At 38.2% G+C, this 22992-nt stretch overlaps 2 protein-coding genes across 2 annotated transcripts in view; both read left to right on the top strand.

The window, feature by feature from the left end:
• The window catches only part of LOC134841356 (tubulin epsilon chain-like), a 400301-nt gene that overhangs the window by 75751 nt on the left and 301558 nt on the right, over positions 1 to 22992 (top strand). The window lies entirely within an intron of this gene.
• Positions 947 to 22976, top strand: LOC134841303 (serine/threonine-protein phosphatase 2A regulatory subunit B'' subunit gamma-like). Its single transcript, XM_063857197.1, has 4 exons — positions 947 to 1618; positions 20048 to 20349; positions 20592 to 20984; positions 22305 to 22976. Exons 1-4 carry the CDS (start codon positions 1342 to 1344, stop codon positions 22707 to 22709), a joined length of 1377 nt encoding a protein of 458 aa, XP_063713267.1. The 5' UTR covers positions 947 to 1341; the 3' UTR covers positions 22710 to 22976.

Raw genomic sequence — 22992 nt, 5'->3', positions numbered from 1 at the left:
CTCTTCTTTTTATTATCTCTCCCCCTATTTCTGGATAAGACAGCTCTACTCGTGTCTTATTTTATATCTGGAAATTGCGAATAGCAATTTCCCGCTGTTCTATTCAAGCACTTTCCCGCGATTGTAAACTCGGATGTTCTGATTTTTCTCTCTTTGTTTTCAGTTGGTACGAGAAAACTGAGCATGACAGGCTCCATTCGAAATTTTGAAAATTAAAACTTCACTCCAAAATTACGTATTTTTGTGTCTCTCAAGGTCAAATTTCCAGATATGACCGACTGGCACAGACGTAATAATTCTGAGAAACGTCAAAAACGGTCATTTTGGAAAAAACCAAAATAAAAACAACAACGATAGCTGCGACGACGACAACAACGAGAAAAGTGGGAATCAGAATCGGAGAAAAGCAGAAGTAGCAGAGACCGCTCCGAGTTGCAACTATTGTGCCGCTACAATAGTTGCAAGGCCGTTGCGAACAACGGTGAAGGGTAGAAGACAGCCTTCCGGAAGGAAAATAAGGGTCTTATTTCCCCGGATTCAAGAATCCGGAGGGCTCTCGGGTTTGGAACTCATATTTTCTTATACAAACTTTTAGCTTCGCTATTATGTCCTGAATTGAATTTAATTAACATCTGAATTCATTTTACGAGGATGAGAAGCTAGGAGTTGGGGGAAAGGGTTGATCGATCTTCGATGGAGATGATGATTTTTATCTACTGAACAAAAACAATAGTAATATAATAAGTAGTAGTAGCCCTGTTTTTAGGAGTGACCTTTGGTCTGGGGATACTGAGACCCAGCCATGAGCTCACTATTTCTGCATGTAATTAAGTTAATTTGAGCGTTCTGGTCGAAGCCGGAGAGCAGTAACGTTTTTGTCGACCCGATGTTGAAAAGATCACCAAAAGAACTGGCTTGGTAGAGACGGTGAAAAGCATGTAGAGCTCTGTTTAGACGTTGGCCAGTCGTCTGAGAACCTAGCTTTATTTTCCGTCGATATGTACTTCCGGGCGAATGTTACATTAAGCAAAACTGAGCACTTCGGGTTGTCATCACGCTCTATCAAGTTTCGAAAGGAGTGGTGTTCTGCAAGCTTAACAGGGCAAGCTTAATGAAGCTGATGTATCTCAAATTGTAAGAGAACCTACATTTGGATCGTACCTACATTTCTAATGTGAAGTTTTAGAATAATGTGAAATACCTTGCTGTTTTTCGGTCAATTGGGGATGATGTGATTCTGGCATAAGTTTGTGTAACGAGATCAGCTTCGCCTCGGTGATAAAACTTTTTCACAGATATACTGATTGTTGAACCGTTGTTTGCTATTTTATAGATTCAAAAATGAGTTGGAGACTGTGCTTACAAGACTGTGTTAACAAAGAAGGTGCTAGACCAAGCGCAAAAAGTGATCCGGAAGAAAAGCAGAAACAACAGCAAGAGGAACTTGCTCTTTTTACACAAATGTATGAAGAGCAAAAGTCAGCTTGTAAATCAAAGAGTTCATCATCAATACCTAGATTTTATTTCAAGTTACCAACAGATGAAGAAGTTTTGCTGCAGAAATTACGCGAAGAGTCTAGGGCCGTATTTTTACAAAGAAAAAGCAGAGAACTGCTAGGTAAATCAAACTAACGAATAAGTTCTTCAATATGCTTTATATATGCTTGAAATATATACTGGGCGACATTGCAAACGCAACAGTAATTTTTTTTCGATGAACCAAGAAAAAAAGTTTCACCGTCAGAATTTTTCGACAATTTGCTAAATTCATGTGCTTGCCCTGATGGATGACAGCAGAGTTTGAAGACTTGCTTAAAAATTCAAAAATAATTTTTTTTGAGATCAAAATAATGCAAAAATGGCCTATTTTTCCCGATTCTTTTCATGAAGCTAACTTTAGTACTGTAATTTATTGGGCGAATAAACTAGAAAAAACAATAAACCTATAAACCTACCTTTTCATTTGGATCAAAACTGGGTTTTCCTGTTTAATTTCGGGCATAATTTTTTCAAACCTTTCAGGAAACTCAATTTTAAAGAAGACTCATGTGTAAATAAGGAGCTGAAATTGGATCAAATTTGATTCAAATGCGTAACTTTGTAAGATTTCAGTTGTTTCAACCATTTTAATTTTCAGGAAAATTTTAGCGAAAGTTTTGATGATACCTTTTCTATGTCACTCAGTATAGCAAGCAATATATTTCCTTTTTATCATGAAAGAAATCCCTTTTCAGCCCTCATGCCCAAGAACTCTACCCGACGGTAGTTTTTTTCCACTATATGAGCCCAATTTTTGCAAGTTATGGAGGAGCAGCGCCAGGCTGTACTCAAAAATGAACACTGAAAACGCCAAATGAAAATATTTTGATAGTGTGGATCATGCTAACATTTAGAAAAGAAATGTTGGTTTGTAAAGAAATGTTGCTTGCTTTTTGAACCAAACAAACTGTTGGGTGACGTAGCTCTTGTAAAATATTCCTTATTCGCTGTACACGAAACAGACCTCTGAACCATAAGTATGTTAACATTCGTTTTTTTATCTGTTAAGAGCAATGAACGAAGTGAGTGTTCGTATATAGGTCTTGTTGATTTTTTTCAGGAAAAAGTCTTATAAGTTGTTCACGCTCAATTTTGATTTTTCCTGGTTTGACTTCTTTCCAAGTTCAGTGCATTTCCATTGTTGAAAGGAAGGCAAACTCCACTGTTGAACAGCAAAGTGTAAAGGTAGCAAAAAACGTGATCGACTTCTAATTTCGATAATTGGAAATATCAGATTTCCCAGCGAAATAAAAGTTTTGCCTATTGATCCAGATTTCTCAAATTGGGTTAAGTTTAACAAAAAAATGTCCATCATAAATTGTTCTACAAAATCATAGAGCTTTAAGGCCATCTGTCTTTCTTCGAAATTCAATAGTTGAACGATTTCGAAAGAACAAGACAGTTTTTTCCATTTTCCTTGCGTTCATTACTCTTTTCCAACTGTCAGTTGGCTATGTTCTGAAAGTTCTGACCATACTCTTAAACAAACTGCAATTTTTTTTTCAATTTGATGTCAGTGTTTGTCCGTGGGCGTGATAAATGTATCTGGGTCATGTCAACAACACGCTCTTGAGTTAGACCGACGAAACGACAAAAGTTGACCCTCCGGCAATGGCTATATGTGGAGTAGCAATCATTCGACTGATTGAGATCCTCTTTAAAACCAAAAGTCGCTCAAAAGTGGTACGAAGACGAGAGCATTGCGGGTGATTTAAAAAGCCTGTGATTGGTCCTCAACGACCTTGGAAAACGCGAAAACTCGTCAGCGTGCGATCATTATGTTGAAAAGCAAATCGAGACGACAAAGAGACTAACACAAATGCCTTCCGAATTAGTCAAAACATCGCCCCAGAATGCCTAGTCATGTTTCACAAAAGGTGTGCTGAGTTTTTTTTGCTAGAATTACTCCTGAAGACTTACAGAAAACGGATGCAATAGAAAAAAGCGTCAGACATCTGTTAATTCCCAGTTTCACTGGTAAAAAAGATAAAACTGGAGAAGATCGCAGCCTCCTCGCTCGTCATTTGAGAATGGGAGGTCTAGATCTCCCATTAAACAAAGACTTCTCAAAAAACTACAGTGGTCACGAGAAATATGTGAACCATTAAGAACACCCGAAACAGAACCAGCTAAAATAAATCAAAAACAAAAAAAAAGAACACAACGCTCTCAAAAAAAGCGTTTTCCTAAAAATTGTTCGTCTGAGAAAAAATTAACATTTTGCTTGGCATCACTAAAAAGCATTGAACTGGTTTTTCGAAAAAGTTCCAGTTTCTCTCAAATCCGAGTTAAGAGATGGCATACTCTTTAAAGCATATCTGGGAACCGCCGAAAACGCCACACAAATGTTCTTACGGGGAACAGTTCTCACCCCCTATATTGCCGCGAAGTTACACACACCCAAGATAACGAATTCTGCGAGGTTCCCAGAAGCAGTCTGTCTTAATGTTAAGATAGAGCCCGGTCTTCAATCGTTAGAAGGCAAATCCTTTCACAACAACACAAACTCTATTTTTGCTCGTACTGGAGGAGCGGCGACAGGCTTCATTGAAGCAATCCATGTGACATCCCTTCATGATGTCATTCATTCTTATTAATCAGTTGAACCGAATATATTACATAATTCACCTTGATGATAAAATAGAGCTGCATCATATATATTTATTTAACAATGTAAACATTGATGGTAATTAATACCAATCACTGGAATCTTATATCGAGCTAGAAATCAATTGGAGACAAATCAACTGAATAAAATATTCTAATCATGCTCTTACTTGCGCCGATCGGCTTGCGAGATATCAGAAGCTAGGAATCGGAACCAGCATCCTTTAAAGCAAGATAGGTCTTAACCGCTCGAGACATATCTAAAATAATGAATCCAATCTAAATACAATTGATAGCCAGTAGCGCTAAATAAAATTACCAATTGAACAGCTCGCATTGCACTAAACGACAATATATCCATATTATCCATCCGCCAGATACGGTATATTTTATGGTGACTTTCGCGGGAATTTCTACTTCTGGATTCAAAACAGTCATCGGCAATTCCAACCATCATAATTCGAGCAGAAAGTGACAACTTTGCTGACGCAGAGCAGCGAAAAACAGCTTGATCAGCCCAGCAATGCTCAGATGTTGGCGGCAGAGCAACATTCATTAAACAACTAACGAGAAAGAAAGGAAAAGAAGACACTCACAACTTTTCAACATCTCTGGGCTGACAACTTCCTCAATCTACAGAAGCAGATATGTGGATTGTGTCCTACAACTTCTCTACATTTGGCTCCAGTCAGATGGTATGTCAAGTGAGCTTCTGACAAGGCAGAAAAGGAAGTAGATGAAAGGTTTTCAACGCCAAAACAGTTAGTAAAACAGATAAACTCAAAACTCCCAATTGCAGTAAATTGAAATTGTAACTAATAAGTTCCCCAACCACAAAAAAGTGAAGTAACGGAAATATTAGCAAACCTGACGGCAATAATAACCAAAAACAGAATAGCAAAAGCTGCATAAAGTATAAATAATCCAAAGTTGCGAAAGTCTAGCAAAATTTTCTTGTGTTCCCCTTAAATCGACTAAGTGCTGTGCTTTATCATCAACTGTTTCATAAACTTGATATTCATTCAATTGTAATAAGATGGCACACGCGCAAATTTCGGTCGAACCTTACGGAGGAACGGAAACAGATGACGGAAACAATTGCTCATCTTTCAGCAGTTTGAGCAATTGTTCCGAGGATACATCGGAGTACGGGAATCGACCCTGGCCAACAAGCGAACTTCTTACAACTACATCTACGAGAAGCGGCACTACGGTTTTACCAGACGCTGCCAGCAGCAATCAGAGCGAACGTGGAGAACAGCCTCGCAGCTCTAAGGGATCACTTTTGCAAGCCGCAGCTCCAGGAAGTCCACGTACTGAAGTTAGAACAGCTCCAGTACGACTCCAAAACCGATTCACCCGAGAACTTCTTGGTGAACTTGACGAATAAAGCGCAACGAGCGTATCCAACGCCAGATTTGCCAGCTGTCGACCCATTCGATGTTGCATTAAGCGGAGCATCATTAGTAGCAGACACGGCGAGATTTCATCGAGAAACTGCACAAAGACAAGAAAGAATAGATGCAGTAAATGATAATCGCAATGAACAAATTAGACGATTGTTCATAAAAGGAATGCCAAACTGGCTGCGATCAAAATTGATGGAGCAACCAAAAGCAACTACTGTCCTAGAATTGTGTAATTTGAAAAAGAAGCAAATCATGATTCGAGAAGTATGCCGAAAAGAAGATTACCCGGAAGACGGATTTAATGAAGTAAATGACAGAGTCTCAGAAAATTTAATCAGTGCTCTCACAAAATTGTCCACAAATCAGGAACAAATTGAGAAGCAGATCAACGAAATGAGATCACAAATAGCTGAGCAGTCAAAGAAACAATCGAATCCGCCTTTTCAACAAAACAAGAACAACACCAACCAAAATGGTCAGTTTAGTGGTAATCAAAATCAAAATAATTTGCCTGGACAGCAACAAAGTGGCAGGAAAGGAGAAAACAGAAATAGTTGGCAAAATCAATTTGGATTTAGCAATAATCAGCCTAATTTCCAAAATATGGGAACAATTGCACCTCAACAATATCCTCCATGTACCTATACCAACAGTACAAAAATATGCAGCAAAATCAACCGATAGTGCAAATCCAACCAGCACAGGTACAGCCAAACGCGAAACTGGAAACCAGACAGCGCAAGCTGAAATTCAATTTCCCGGTGGACCTTTTGCACCAAGGGTTCGACCACCAGCAAAACGCTGCGACATCTGTGGAAAGTTTTATCACACAGCAAGTCAATGCTGGTGGAGACAAAAACCACAAGGACAAGATGCAACGCTCATGTTTCCAAATGAGCCAAAAAACTCATAAAGCCACCGAGTCAGCTCCCCAAATCATCTCAATCATCTAAGTTATCAAAACAATCAATTCAACCCGATGAGATAATCAACCTTTACGCAATAATTCCAGCGGAAGGAACAGTTTTGACGTACACAAAATTACGATTCTCATCGGGATTACAAAGAAGAGCCCTGGTTGATACAGGAGCCTGCGCAATTGTCATTTCAAAACAGACATTCGACGACTTAAAAGATGAAAAATCTCTATACCGCCCTCTTAAAATAAGTGAATCGAAACTTAAGAGAGTACGAATGGCAGGAGGACAACTCGTGCCAATTGAAACAGAAGTAACAATAGAATTTAGATTGGCAGATATGACATTTGTAGAATCTTTTCTCGTTCTACACGCGGCCAACTCAATAATTCTAGGAAATCCGTTCTACAAAAAACACCACATTCATATCTGTGCCAAGTATAATTTACTTCATTTTCCAGACCTGACTCTGCAAATTAACGCGATAAAACCTCCAAACGAACCTAGAAGAATTAATCGAGTGAAAAAATTCTCTCTGACTCTAACAAAACGTCAAACAATAGCTCCGCATCAAACAATTCTTGTAAAATATCATTTAAAGAACGCATGCCAGGACATGGCAAAAACAACCGGAATCGTAATCCCATCGAAAGAATTTGAAGAAAATTTCGAAATTGCATTCACTTCCTCACTTAGTGAAGTTCTGAAAAATAACCTGCTTTAGATCACTGCATTTAACATCACTGATCACCACGTGACATTGCCTTTCAAAACTGAAATTGGGAAATTTTCAATTCTGACCTTAAAAGAAGCCGAAAATCTCATACCAATTGATGCAGAAATGCTTGCTTTTGCAAAAATGAATAATCCAGACGATATTGAAATGGGCATTAACGAACTAATTCAGCAAAATTGTGATAATCAGCAGTCTCAACAGCAACGTCAACCCGAGTATGAAAAATTTTGGTTTCCTACACCTGAAACATGTCAAAACCCTGAATTACTTCCACAAATCCAACGTGACATTTACGACCAAATTCTTTATCTTCAAGGTCTCGAAAAAATTGAACCGAAAATAAACTTTCAAGATCGATTGACACTTATCAAGAATTTTAAGTGGGAGAATTCGGTGTTGACACAAGACCAAAGGTCAAAAGTAGAAGATTTGCTTGTTGAATTTTCGGACATCTTCGCCAAACATAGATTTGATGTTGGTTACAATTCCGATCTCAAAATCAAACTGAAACCGGAACACACACTACCTTTGTACACACAAGGCCCACCTACGCCGATACGTTTGCGACAAGAATTGACATTGGAACTTGCCCTAATGCACTATTATGGACTTATAACAACATTGTCACATTCAGAATATAGCAGTCCATTGTTTGCACATCGGAAGCCATCTGGTAAATTGCGGATGTTGATTGACCTCAGAAGGGTAAATCATTCACTAAAGAATGACTATATCAACAGCAACTTTCCGATCTCAAACATGACCGATGCATCAAACCACTTCCCAGGAAAGAGCTTGTTTACCAAACTTGATTGTTCGCAAGCATACCACTGTGTGCAAATGGCAGATGACCTTTCAGTCCAACTTCTGGCATTTAATTTCGGTTCACGAAGTCATGCATACAAATGCCTAGCTCAAGGTCTAAGCAAATCAGTAACGGGTTTCAGTTCATTCATACGTCACTATCTTGATCCATGTTTAGCAGCCGACTTATGTACACAGTTCATGGATGACATAGGAAGCGCAGTGAACAATTTTGATGAACTAATACCGACTCTTTCAAAAATCTTTGAATGTGTACGGAAGTCAGGATTAAAATTATCACCGAATAAATGCGAAATAGGAACACAACTAATGAAATTACACCAGCAGGAATATCACCTGAACAAGAGAAAATTTCGACGTTCCTTAAGAAAATTAAAATGCCGCAAACTGTAAAACAGGTTAAACGACTAATCGGATTTGTTCAATTGTTCCGGAATTATATGCCAAGCCCTTTTATCATTTTATCACCTACTCAGAAAAGATATAGCATTTCAAACAAATGAGGAGCATCAGAAAAGTCTCGAAGTGCTAAAACATGATCTAATTCAGGCAACGGACATAACACTCCGCTTACCAAAACCAGGATTACAATACGTAATACTCTGTGATGCAAGCTATCATGGAACAGGTTTCGTACTAATGGTTGAAGACTATGTGAAAACTGACAGCAAAGGTGAAATGAAAACATATGCACCAGTGTCATTTGGTTCACGACTCTTCAACACTGCACAACTGAAGTTCTCCATCTACTATAAAGAGTTCTTAGCACTATACTTTGCCCTCGATCATTTTTCTCATTTCATCTGGGGATCATCAAAACCAGTGATAATCCTGACCGACAATCGAAGCTTAACACAGTTTTTCCAAGCGAAGACAATTCCACCTTCAGTTTGGAATTTCTTGGACCGCGTCATGGCATTCAACATCATTATCGCGCATATACCTGGAAAAGCGAATTATGCAGCAGATTTTTTGTCTCGAATGCAAACTGACCCATCAGCTTCGCTGTCACTGAAATTGACGGACAAATTACCAGTACGAGAAATACTGATCGACACAACAGCGAAAGCACCAGATGCTTCATTAAATTTAGTACAGACAGACCGTGAACGATGCTTTTTCTGAAATGCAAACTGAACAAATTGATGTAGCCTTAAAATCCCAATTATTAAAATTGGGTCTTTATGAAACATGTTTGCTTGAGCTGAATGTTCACGACGATCAAGACACTCTAATACCACAAACGTTTGTTCAATTATCAAGACCAATCATAGCAGCAGTTCAATACCCTGATCTAGCTGACGTTTTTCATGACCTGAATATGAGCCACGAAATACTCGACTTGAAAAATGAACAAGAAAAAGACCCTGATATAGTAAAGGTTAAGGATTCGAAACGCAATGAACAAATTCCCAATCTGACGTACGTAAACAGCCGCAAGAAGAAATATGCCAAACAATTCAATAGACTGATAATTGACGACGAAGTACTGTATCTAAACTTCTACGATGACACGGGACAAGTAAAACATAAGCAAAACTGCCTACCAAAACATCTTTGGAACGAAGTTGTGTATCGACTTCACAACTCTCGAACTGGTGGACATCTGGAAATGACAAGAACCACAGAAGAGTTCAGAAAACGATTCTACCTTCCAGGATTCGCCGAATTCTTAACTAACACAATCAAAAATTGCTTAACATGTTTGCAACTCAAAAGAGCAGCTGCAAAATATCAAATTCCGCCATTGCAGCCAATCTCTTCGTTGCAATGCTTTCCAGGAGACATGATGCAAATCGATATTGTTGGACCAATGAAGTCCCCAGTGTACAAATTTGTTTCAACTGGAATCGATGTCTTCTCCAAGTACTTGTTTGCAGCACCATTGACGAACGCTAGCGCTGATACAGTTGCAAGGGAACTCACGAAAAATTTTTTCATGCACAGCTACATACCGAAAAAGATAATCGCAGATCTCGGAACGACATTCACGTCGGAGCTAATGCTTGAATTGACAACTCTACTAGAAGTCCAAATCAACCATGCAACGCTGAAACATCCACAATCAATTGGTCTTGTCGAGCGATCTCATGGACCTCTAAAAAGGATCCTGAAGCTAAATACTAATGAACAATGGTCAGACTGGCACAAATATGTCCCATTGGCAACATTTATTCACAATACGTCATACTCTTCATCAATTGGATGCTGCCCAAGCTCAATTTTTCATGGAAGAGAACCGACAAAACCACTTGACCTTCGCTTTTCGACGAAAGCAATGGAAGCAGTAACATCAGAATCAGACTTCGTCACAGTAATGCAAGATGCGATGCTAGAAAAGTTCAAAGAAACAAAAAAGAACTTGATTTCTTCGTACCACAAGTATCGAGGTTATTACGATCAAAAGGCACTTGCGCAGCCCCTCAAAGTTGAATCATTTTGTCTACTACTAAATCCTCTGTTGACTACTCAATCAGACTTTGGAAGCACATCAATGCAAGTCTGCATACCCCTGTACAGAGTTGAGAAAGTGTTAACAAATTCGAACTACATAAATCGGAAAGTTGGAACTAACTACACTCAATGTGTGCATCGAATTCGTCTCAGACCAGTTGATCCACAGCATCAACCAGATGATGTTGATCCAATAGATCCAACGAAGTTTCAAACGGATCCATCACTCGGAAAATACCGAAGCGAACCAGGACTTTTCGAAGAAAACTTGCCGAAACTCGTAGATGAGATCCATCATGATAATTGTGACGAAAACCAGCAACCAGCCGCACCTGCTAGAATCAAACTGTCAGTACCCTTTGGAGCGCCAGCAGTTGCAGCAGCACCCGCACCAGTGCCAATTCCAGCAGCACCAATAGTGGCACCACTACCAGTCCCAGTACCAGTAATACCACCACCGCCTGATCCACCTCCAATTCCAGGAGCAATACATGTGCTGGAGTTACCACCATTTGAACTACCAGCTGCGCCACCACTGGATGTCATTAATGAGCAGGTCCATGAAAGATTACCCAACAACGACTCTGATCCCGAGGGATACAACCTCGACGAATTGTTTCGCGAACCACAGCCAGTTGCTCGAAGAAAAGCAGCAGCCGAAGCTAGAGACCGAATTCACGCCCAACTTCGGTTCAGTAATGATGTTCGATATCATCCAATACCCAGCCGCCCAAAACAACCGCGAAGGTATGGACTCCGAACCGTTGACGGACACGAAGTGGCTCCAGTTACATTCAGTCCACGATCAACGCAGAATGACAATAAAGCAAATATACGAAAGAAAGCGGAGGCGAATGAAGACTTTCCTCCACGAAAGGCGAAAAGGAATATTATTAAGGACAGCGTGAAGCAAGCGAAACAACTGACTAAACGAAAAGATGGACCAGGCAGTAGCAAAGATTCGGTAAATGCAATCTATGAGCCAAATATCTTTGTTGGAGAAGGTGATGTTTTACAGTTCCCCGGCTCCATCGCTCATTGTTTCTCGAGTGACTTCCAGATGAGCAAAGGAATGGCACAGCAAATTCGCGATGCCTACCCAGCACTACAGCCCACGTTGAGGTCGATCGAAACACCACAAGTCGGAGCCTCAGTCTCAATCAATATTCAATTTAGTGACAAAATCGCAATATATCAAAAAACCGTCTTACTATCACCTCACACGCAGCCTCCGCTGCATGAAGAATCAGCTAATTGAACAAGGAATCAAACAAATCGCACTTCCCAAGATAGGATGTGGACTTGATAAATTACAAGAACATTCAGTTTTTAACATCATCTACGACATCTTCCGAAAAAGTGACATCAAAGTCTTCATATATGTTTAAACCAATTTACGGCACTGTCGTTTACAGCGATCATTAGACCACCAATGAGGAACCTGTACGAAGTGGGTCCACTAGGAGGCAACATCTTCATGAAGATCTCGAAAAATCCACCTGTTGCCCACGTATTAACATTAGGAATAAAAAACTTTTAGTGCCCCCACCAAAGTTGTGAGTGGATTTTGAAAATTCTGACGCCATTCATCACCAGTGCCCAAATGAGGAACCTGTACGAAGTGGGTCCACTAGGAGGCAACATATTCATGAAGATCTCGAAAAATCCACCTGTTGCCCACGTATTAACATTAGGAATAAAAAACTTTTAGTGCCCCCACCAAAGTTGTGAGTGGATTTTGAAAATTCTGACGCCATTCATCACCAGTGCCCAAATGAGGAACCTGTACGAAGTGGGTCCACTAGGAGGCAACATCTTCATGAAGATCTCGAAAAATCCACCTGTTGCCCACGTATTAACATTAGGAATAAAAAACTTTTAGTGCCCCCACCAAAGTTGTGAGTGGATTTTGAAAATTCTGACGCCATTCATCACCAGTGCCCAAATGAGGAACCTGTACGAAGTGGGTCCACTAGGAGGCAACATCTTCATGAAGATCTCGAAAAATTCACCTGTTGCCCACGTATTAACATTAGGAATAAAAAACTTTTAGTGCCCCCACCAAAGTTGTGAGTGGATTTTGAAAATTCTGACGCCATTCATCACCAGTGCCCAAATGAGGAACCTGTACGAAGTGGGTCTACTAGGAGGCAACATCTTCATGATGATCTCGAAAAATCCACCTGTTGCCCACGTATTAACATTAGGAATAAAAAACTTTTAGTGCCCCCACCAAAGTTGTGAGTGGATTTTGAAAATTCTGACGCCATTCATCACCAGTGCCCAAATGAGGAACCTGTACGAAGTGGGTCTACTAGGAGGCAACATCTTCATGAAGATCTCGAAAAATTCACCTGTTGCCCACGTATTAACATAAGGAATAAAAAACTTTTAGTGCCCCCACCAAAGTTGTGAGTGGATTTTGAAAATTCTGACGCCATTCATCACCAGTGCCCAAATGAGGAACCTGTACGAAGTGGGTCCACTAGAAGACAATATCTTCATGAAGATCTCGAAAAATCCACCTGTTGCCCTCGTATTAACATTAGGAATAAAAAACTTTTAGTGCCCCCACCAAAGTTGTGAGTGGATTTTGAAAATTTTGACGCCATTCATCACCAGTGCCCAAATGAGGAACCTGTACGAAGTGGGTCCACTAGGAGGCAACAATTTCGCGAGATCTCGAAAAATCCATCTGTTGCCCATGTTTAAGCATTACGAAAAAAAAGTTTTTCGCTCCCCCATCAACGAGTCGAAGGAAATTCAAAATTTTTGATCTTCAAATCACCAATGACGAACAGGCACGAAGTTGGTCCACTAGCAGACCAAAATTTGGTGACATACATCGATTCTCAACATTCCCATATATTAGTATAGGAAAAACAAGAAAAAAATTTTCGAGGGATATCTTTGCAGAAATGCGGAAAGAAAACAGTCAAATATGCCAGCAAAGATCCAACGGAATTGTTAGGACAACCCTGAAAGGTTACAAGCAATGCTGAAAAACAACACGCGATTTTTAAAAGCTAATTAGACCATCATAAATATCAACAAATTTGATGAAAAACTAAAATTCATCAATTTTAATTCTAACTAACGCCAAATTTTGCTCAGGCGAACCAGCAAATTGCCTGAATAGCCTATAGAAGTGAAGTGCAGCTACAGTAGAAGAAACGAATTGAAAACACAAAAAGCCAGACACTGCACAAAATACGATGATCGCGACCAATGCAAAAACATCGTTGAAACGTGTAATTTTGACTTTTTCAAATAAAAAAGTCGATCACCCTCAATCAGGGAGTAAGGCAAACAAAGGTACAAAACACCCATACGAAGAAGACAAAAAGACTTCTGAGGGAACAAAGATAGAAAACGAGTAGAAGACGAAGCATCAAATTAGAAGCATGTATAACAGAGTACAAATTGCGTTTCTAGTTAAAAAGCTTCAAAAACAACGTGAATATTTCAATAAAACAAATCATTGTTAAGTTGTTGAAAACACATTCGCTATTATTGAGGATACGAGAAAAACTTAACTGCCTCATCTTTTACTCAGACACCGACCTCAGCATCGACAGAGCAACACGAATGTCATGCAACGAACGAACGAAGACAGCGATTCCAAAATGTGAAATGAAACGACGACCAAAACTAGTCAGCTACTCGACGCGACAGTACTTGCCGTCTAAATTTAGTTACAGCTGACAACTGAATACATCATGATATCATTAATCTATCCTTATCATATATCACTTTAACTCCCAAACCCCGACTCAAGGTGGCTTAACAATTATCTTCCCTTTAAATTGAATTTTGTTTCCTCTCATTTTATAAATTGAAGTAATAACCTGTGCTCCTAGTACTATGAGATCTTCTAACTTATTGTGATTATTGTGATAAAACCTTCGATAGATACATATCTTATTGATAAACGTATATTTTTTTAATCAAAAGCAGTCTTAAATTATTATGTGAATTATTGTAAATGTATCTGATGAAACACTTCAACCACCCGGGAAGACTTCTTCTTGTGAGGTTGTGTGACATCCCTTCATGATGTCATTCATTCTAATTAATCAGTTGAACCGAATAGATTACATAATTCACCTTGATGATAAAATAGAGCTGCATCATATATATTTATTTAACTATGTAAACATTGATGGTAATTAATACCAATCATTGGAATCTGATATCGAGCTAGAAATCAATTGGAGACAAATCAATTGAATAAAATATTCTAATCATGCTCTTACTTGCGCCGATCGGCTTGCGAGATATCGGAAGCTAGGAATCGGAACCAGCATCCTTTAAAGCAAGATAGGTCTTAACCGCTCGAGACATATCTAAAGTAATGAATCCAATCTAAATACAATTGATAGCCAATAGCGCTAAATAAAATTACCAATTGAATAGCTTGCATTACACTAAACGACAATATATCCGTATTATCCATCCGCCAGATACGGTCTATTATAATCCAGAAACTAGCTGATAAGCTATGCGATAAACGCAATGAATCAAAATAACGATTCAATAAATTTTACAAGAACCAAATAATGTTTTGCACTCCTGGAGTGCGATTCTGTGCATCTGGGAGTTAAAGAAGATGAAAAATCCAAATAGAATGGGAAGTTTTATTTGTGCGATAAATAATGAGGGTAGAATAAATTTGACAAAGTTCTAGAACCTATGAACGCTCGCATCGGCAAACAATTGAAAAAAGTTTCAGTGAGCTTTCATAGCTTCCAGAATTTTGTCAATTATAAGCTACCCTCATTAATTATCGCACAAGTAGAACTTTCCACGTTGTTCAGCTTCTTCACTCCCGGTTGCACAGAATCAAACTTCAGGAAGTTTGCCGATGAATTTCTTTAGCGTCGGTGTGGCCCTGCGTGTGCACGGACTGTCGTATTACTGAAGTTCCTATTTAATTGATTTTAAAAAATTTATCTGAGTGAAAACTTTAAACTAAGACCTATTCGACACTTAGTATTATAGACTATCACTAGAAAGTTTTTCCCCCCGAAGTTGCGCTAAAAAGTTTCGATAGTTTGTTTTACTGGAATAAAGTTAATTTATTGAAACTTGAAAGTAAGTTCTGCTGCTTCATTTTGTTTTCAAAAGCATTTTATTAGCCAGCTCGCTCACTTTGTTCACTCGAAATTTTCGAGGTTTTCTCGGCAGTGGGACAGTTCGTTGAAAAAAATCGTTCGACTTACGACTGAAAGAGCTTCATCATGATATATCAGTCAACCCAGTCTGAAGATTGTTGTTGTTTAAACCAGTGGCCATCGCGAATGGCCCAGAATGATTTTACATGCTTGGATTTGTGTCGGGTGTTCTTGTTTGCTTGATTTCGTCTCGTCTTAAAACATATCTGCTGTATAAGATTGTTTCGAAAGTGCTCCAGTGTTTGATAGGTAAGCACTGTGCAAGTCGTCAGTTCTATGGGCGTTCGGGGTTATTAGGGCTGATGGAATAACAACAACAAGTGCTTCTTTATTGATGTTGATGAAGTAGAAAGTTAAGAGTGGCGACTACTCAAAACCCCATTTCAGAGACTGGGCGTCTTGTAGTTTTCCGTCTTATGTATGTTGCTGTGCAATCAGCATCTGCGTCGGCTAGTTGTGCTTTAATTCTTAAGGGAGTTAGCATTCCCGCTCTCCTTATGTTAGGAGGTTGCGAAATTGTGCTACCTTTCAAGGTTCATTCCACACTTTGACTTTCTATTGTTAGGTCTGGGGTCCTGCTGGGACAATTAAACAAATGATGGTTTCCTGTGGGCTTTGCTTGCATTCTGGGCGTTCAGTTTTAGTTTTTGAGTTAATTCATGATTTGTAGTTATTAAGAAGTGGAGAGTAAACGCTACGGAATTGCGATAGCCTGCTTCTTGTTATTCACGGCAGCTGTTCTTCTTGATCGCTTAGTTTCGGCGGCTTCTCTCTTAATAATTTGCTTTATTCCTCTGGTGTAATAAATTAAACTGTATTGGTGCGGAGCTTTTTTATTCCATGCCTATCGTGGTCACATCACCGTTTCGGTTCAAAAAAAACAGGAAATGTCATTGTGATGTTGTAGTTGCAAGGTAGACCCTGGTTTAGTTGGATACTGGTGATGTAATTGGATAAAACCCTGGTTTAAAAAACAGGAAATGTCATTGTGATAATGTTGCGAGGTTATTCCAGTCTGATGATCATTTGTGGTAGCTAATTTTGCGTGGAACAAAGTAAACACACCCGAGCACATTGTTCCTGCCCATTTTCAATGCGCGGAACAAGATCATCAAATTGTTATCGCCCAGCTCGCGTTCAGCTCATGTTTCTTCAATCGATCAAAGTGCTGAAAGCGACAGGAAGTCCACTTGAATAAACTATCAGTGAGACTGGTTAAATGAATAGGTGTAATAAGTCAATAACCAAACGTCAGAATATGCTAGGTAAACTAACCCACCGTATGAATTTCAAGCTTTGTATTTTTGCAGCTAGGTCGATTCTCAGCCGTTTGTCTATCGCAATTTTTGTTGAAATTGTTTTATTCGGAAACTCGACAGCGTGCGATCAATGTGTAGAAAATTAAATCGAGATGACAAAGATACTAAGAAAATGCTTTCCAACGTCTTTACGCTTGAGATATGTCAGCGTTATTCAACCGAAATAAAGACATTGTTGGGTTTAACTTGTCGTTGAACAGAATCACTTGTATCTTGGTTCATAATCAATTCAAACATCTATGCATTCCCGGCCAACTGAGCGTGGAGGTAACGAATATACCTGAGACGGCAAAGGTCCTGGGTTCGAATCTGACCAGGACGTGCTTTTCTTTTAAACGGGAAATATTCTGTTTCAAATAAAATTGTTAGCCAATTATTTGTATGCTTATCTCTTGTCGGCTTAGTTGTCCCATCTTGGAATCGTTTTTTTTGCTGCGTAAAATTTTCTTCAATGTTGCTTTTAGTGTTACATTTACTCCTACAATTTGTAATTTTACTTACCTTGACTTCGTATTTCCTTTGTTTTTTGTTACGCTAAAAAATTCCTCGGCCCAAGTTTTTTCTGCTATTGTTCATCGGCTCAAGGACCTAATTCGGGGTCGTTTCAAGGGAAAGACAATTATAACACTCATCTCAGCAGTCATCTCAAGGTTTTTCTCAGAAATTTCTACTGATTTTCAAAAAATGGGTATCAATATAAAGACCACTTACTCCCCTATGTACCTGCATTTTTACCAGAGTATATTTTTACTTGATCCCTCTGTCTACAGCTTTCGAAAAAGTCTGTGGGGATTATTTGACCCATATTTTGGATTTTGTTTTTGTTTTCTCGAAAACAACCCGCTCAAATCTAAATTTCTGGGTTCAATGAACAAAATTTTGTAAAGGGTAATGAACATTCCACGTAATGAACATTCCATGAGAACTTTCCAAATACGAACATGGAAATGGTGCGAAAAATCAACAGTGGAATTTAATTTTCAGGTTTTCAGCTTAATAAAAACTTTACTTGTTGATCCAGTTTTCTCTAGTTGGGTTCATCTTTTCAAAAAGGCACCCATCATAAATTGTTGTAGAATTTGAAAGAGCTTAAAGGGCATCTATTTTTTTCTGTGAAATTCCAAAGTTGAGATTTTTTCAAGAAAGTCAGTTACTCTTTTCTTCGATTGGCTATGTTTATACATAAAGTTATGGTCCTCGGAATAGTTTCTGATTTTTGACCGTTTTAAACTAACCTCTCAAATCTGATATTGTAGTGGGAAGCTCCTCTGCATTAGCGGACACCCAATGTTTTTACACAAGAAGTTATCGCCCTGGGAAAAGTCAAATTTTCCCGAAAACTATCCTCCCAAATGTAAGATTTTGGGTTCAATTGAAATTATAGGTTGCGTCAATTCTTTTTGCACAAGCGGCTACGCATATTGTTTTCTCACACAAAAGCTATCGTTCGCGCTAACTATCCTGCCAGTTCTGATATCATAGGTTTAATCGAATGAACAGGTTGCTGAAAGCTTAGCTTTAAAATTGGCTATGCCTAGTTTGTTTAAGAAAAAAAATTATGGCCTTCAAACAAGTTTAGAAATGTTGACAGTTTTTTGCCAATTTATAGGTTGTGTTCAATCGGCAAACCCGTTTTTGGGAGTATTCTTCGCCTAAGCGGCCCTAACCTTCTTTTTGTAGAAAAACTTTTAAGATTTTGGAAAATATTTTGACTGTTTTTTTTTTTTTACAATTTTTGACCGTTTTCAGAAACTTTTCAAGTGTTCTTAAAATTAACAAAATTAGACATGAGATGTAAAGTTCAATTGAAACGGTTGCGATGATTGATCCCGCATAGTGGCGACTCCTTAATATCATCTCCTTGAAAATAGATTATCTTAATTTGTTTTTTTACTCTTCTCACTTATTTTAGTAGAGAAACAACTAAGGTTTTGAGCAAAGTCCAATTTTTGAAATCACATTTTATGTACAGCATCAGTATAGCAAATTCATTTAATATAAAACAGGTACCTCCAGCTTTAGCTGGCCCCTAGTTGTTTCTTATCGAGACATACGGAAGTTTTAATTCACCTAGTTTTTTAGAACGTTTAAAATTTTGTTTCGATTTATGTTTTTTTTTAATTTTTGTGTTGTATCGCAAGTTATGCGAAGCTCCGTCTTGCCTCTCTGTAAGAACATCGCCTTAGAATTCAAAAAAGTACCAAAACAAGTTGCGCTGTCTACAAAGAACTCCTGAAATTTTTCAGAAAATGGATGAATTGAAATAGAGAAAAGAGTCAAGCATCATATAATTCCCAGTCTCACTGGTAAAAAAAAAACATAACTGAAGAAGATTGCGATTAAAAAGACAGTGCGGATTTTTATGCTGGGTTAGTTTTTTATTCAGTCATATTTCGGCGATCAAAATAGTTTTTAAGTTTCTTTATGCTGCATTGAATATGTCGGCTCCCGTAGTTGAGTTTTTTACAGAGGGAATGATGGTATTTTTTCATAAGTCTTTAAATATGTAGGCTCAAATATTTCTTTTTCGCGGTTGTTTTTTGATTTTTTTTCAAAGTGCAGTTTATTGCAATTTTAAAAGGAAGGCAAACTCGACTATCGAACAGCCAAAGTGTAAAGATCAGGGCAAATTGGGTTATTTTTTAACCAAATAAAATTGTTCCAGAAATTCAAAGCTTTAATGGCATCTTTTTTCATTTGAAATTCAAAACATTAAAGTTCGATTTTTTTTCTTACTATTTCTTTGACTCTTTCTCAACTGGCTGTTGGCTATGTTTCGTAAAATTCTGGCTGTTTGAAAATTGCTAATTTGGCCCAGCTCTTGTCTTCTTGATGAAGATTTTGTTTCTGTTACTGAAAGCGTAAGGTGAGAAATTTATGCGTGGCAAAATCGTTCCAATTGAATTGAGACAAGCTAATCAATTGTTTTCAGTTCGTAGAGTTTTTAACCATCTTTGTCACGAATACTTCAGAGAAATTAAATTCAAGTAATTCAATTTTTTAATTTGCACAGTAGTGCTCGCGTAGTTAAACCCGCTTGTATATGGGCAATATATATTTTTTACAGATAATGAAGAGCTTCAAAATCTTTGGTACCTGTTGGAACAAAACTACTCCTCTAATCCCTCAAGTGTCAGTGGATTTGGCATGGGCGACGACCAGATGATTACTTACGAAGACTTCACAAAGGTAGCCGAGAAGGCAGGCGACAAGTGCAAGCCCTTCTTTTCTCCAAGTGTGTTTGCTAAACTGTACCAGAGTGACCCGTATGGACGCATCTCAATTATGAATTTCTTCAATTACGTCATGCGCAAAGTCTGGCTTCATCAGACTAGAATAGGACTCAGCCTCTACGATGTTGCCGGTCAAGTAAATTCTTCCAATTCAATGTTAATTGTCCATTCGAATGAATAATTGTTAAAATTAGATTCTTGAAATTAAATAAGAAGTTTAAAAACTACGTGGTTTGAAACTAAATGTTCCGTATGCCGATCTCTTTCAACCCAAACTGCGTCCTGCAAAATCTCGTATGAGGATTATATGGCGAAAGTATGATGGTATACAGGAAATTAAAACTAAAATCTCAAACTTCAATATATCTGATTATGTAGGGCTACTTGAAAGAAAGCGACTTGGAAAACTATATTCTGGAGCTGATCCCGACTCTCCCTCAATTGGGCAAATTGGATCAGAGCTTCTTCTCTTTCTACGTGTGCACTGCAGTGCGTAAGTTCTTCTTCTTCCTCGATCCGATGAGGTCTGGGAAAATAAAGATCCAGGACATCTTGGCGTGCAGCTTCTTGGATGACCTGCTGGAACTAAGAGACGAAGAGCTTTCGAAGGAGTCCTTGAATAATAACTGGTTCTCGGCAACGTCAGCTCTGCGAGTGTATGGCGACTACCTTAACTTAGACAAAGACCATAACGGCATGCTGAGCAAAGAGGAGTTGGCTCACTATGGCACTGGCACGCTCACTCCGGCTTTCTTAGATAGGATCTTTCAGGTTCATTGAAATTACTTACTCTATTAGTTGTTGGTGTAGCTTCACTGGCTTTATCTGGCCTCGAGGTCCTAGAATTGTTCTGCTCTTATGAGTTTGTTCGACAACATTTCAATGGCAATGTACCACTCAAGATAAATGAGCGTCACTCAATAAGCTTTAACTAGTCATGAAATCCTGACAGATCGAACGTATCCGTAAGCAAAAATTTTTGGAAGACGTTGGACTTTGAATATCATTGGATTTTATTTTGAGTAAGGCCTTAATGATTCTCCGAGTTTTTCTCAAACGTCGAAAAGACATGTCAATTTTATGGAATTTGAGATTGGTGATTTTACTTTTTACGAATATCGGCATGAAACTAGACTAAATAATTGTATAATGACGCTCTTTCAAGTAAAGTTTTTCTAAATGAACTATAAATGTTTACATACGTTTTTATAATAATCTAACTTGAGAACATAATATAATCTAGCATATATTCAAATGCGGGCTTCACCATCTTGTCATATTTAAGCTTTTCTTTTCAAATTTTCAGAAAACTTACATTTGAAGAAAACCCTATATTTGGGTAATGTTAAGGTACTATAAGGAATCGCAAATCTTGCGTCCAAATGCGACTGCTCAAATTCTTTTAGTTTCCGAGATACGACTTTTTTTTTAGTATTATCAAAATTTTATCAAAATTTTTTGTTATCGATATAAAAATTTCACAACATTTAAAGACCCCATCTCTGTAGTGAGGCGCTTTCAGGGTAATCTCAGGATTTGTAAATCTTTCCACCAAATCTGACTGCTCAAGTTCTTGTAGCTCTTGAAAAATGACGTTTTTTCATGATTTTTCCCAAAGTTTTCAGAAAACTTAGATTTGAAGAAATTCTAAAAATTTCGAAATTCCCAACCATCTAGTTGGGTACTGTGAGGTTACTCTGAGGGGTGGTAAATCTTGTGTTCAAATGCGACTGCTCAAATCCTTTACATTTCTGACTTGTGACTGTTTTTGTTTTTTCAAAAATTTTTATAAAATTTTATCTGTAGAAAACTTCACTAAATTTGAAATTGGCAACATTATAGTGAGGCAACCTGACTGTCAGGCGTTACAAATCTTGCCTATAAATTTTTCCGATGGCCTTTTAATTTTCCGATATATGACGCTTCTATGGTTTTCAAATTTTGAATTAAAAAATTGAATTAAAAAAATTGAAATATATGCTTCGAGTTTTCAAAAATTCGAAGCACCGGAAATTTTTCTCCGGTCATGGGTTCATTATATTGATTGAACATGATATATTTACTGTGACTTTCATACGTTTTTCTTTGAAGGAATGTCTGACCTATGAAGGAGAAATGGACTACAAAACATATCTGGATTTCGTATTGGCTCTCGAGAACAGAAGAGAACCGCAGGCTCTGCAATACATCTTCAAACTACTGGACATCCGCAGTCTTGGATACCTGGACGTCTTTGCTCTGCACTATTTCTTCAGGTCAATCCAAGAACAGCTGAAGCAACATGATCAAGAACCAGTGGCCTTCGAGGATATCAAAGACGAAATATTCGACATGGTTAAACCCAATGACCCTTTGAAATTAACCTTCGATGACTTAATCACGAGTGGTCAAGGTGAAACAGTGACCAATATTCTGATAGATCTCAATGGTTTTTGGAACTACGAAAACAGAGAGATGTATGTCACAGACAATAATACAGATCATGACAATTTTTAATTGTAAATATTTTGTTCCAATTAGTGGAATGCAATTGTTTATTTGTACAAAATTTGAAGCGTAGTCCTCGAATTGTTTATTCCGGATGGCGTGACATTATTAGTAAAATAAGACTGGCGGCACTGGGGATGCTAAATTCACCATGCTTTGTTAAAGTATCTTTTTCAAAGCATCTCCGTCAAATCATCCGTTATAGCTTGCTTTGCTTGAATGATTTTTTTTGACCTAATTTAGATTTCGCTTCTGTATTGAAATATTTCGCTTCTGTATTGAAATATTCCGA

Source organism: Symsagittifera roscoffensis, chromosome 3 (assembly GCF_963678635.1).
Source record: "Symsagittifera roscoffensis chromosome 3, txSymRosc1.1, whole genome shotgun sequence".
Classification (NCBI taxonomy): domain Eukaryota; kingdom Metazoa; phylum Xenacoelomorpha; order Acoela; family Convolutidae; genus Symsagittifera; species Symsagittifera roscoffensis.
This window is presented reverse-complemented; position numbering and strand designations above follow the sequence as displayed.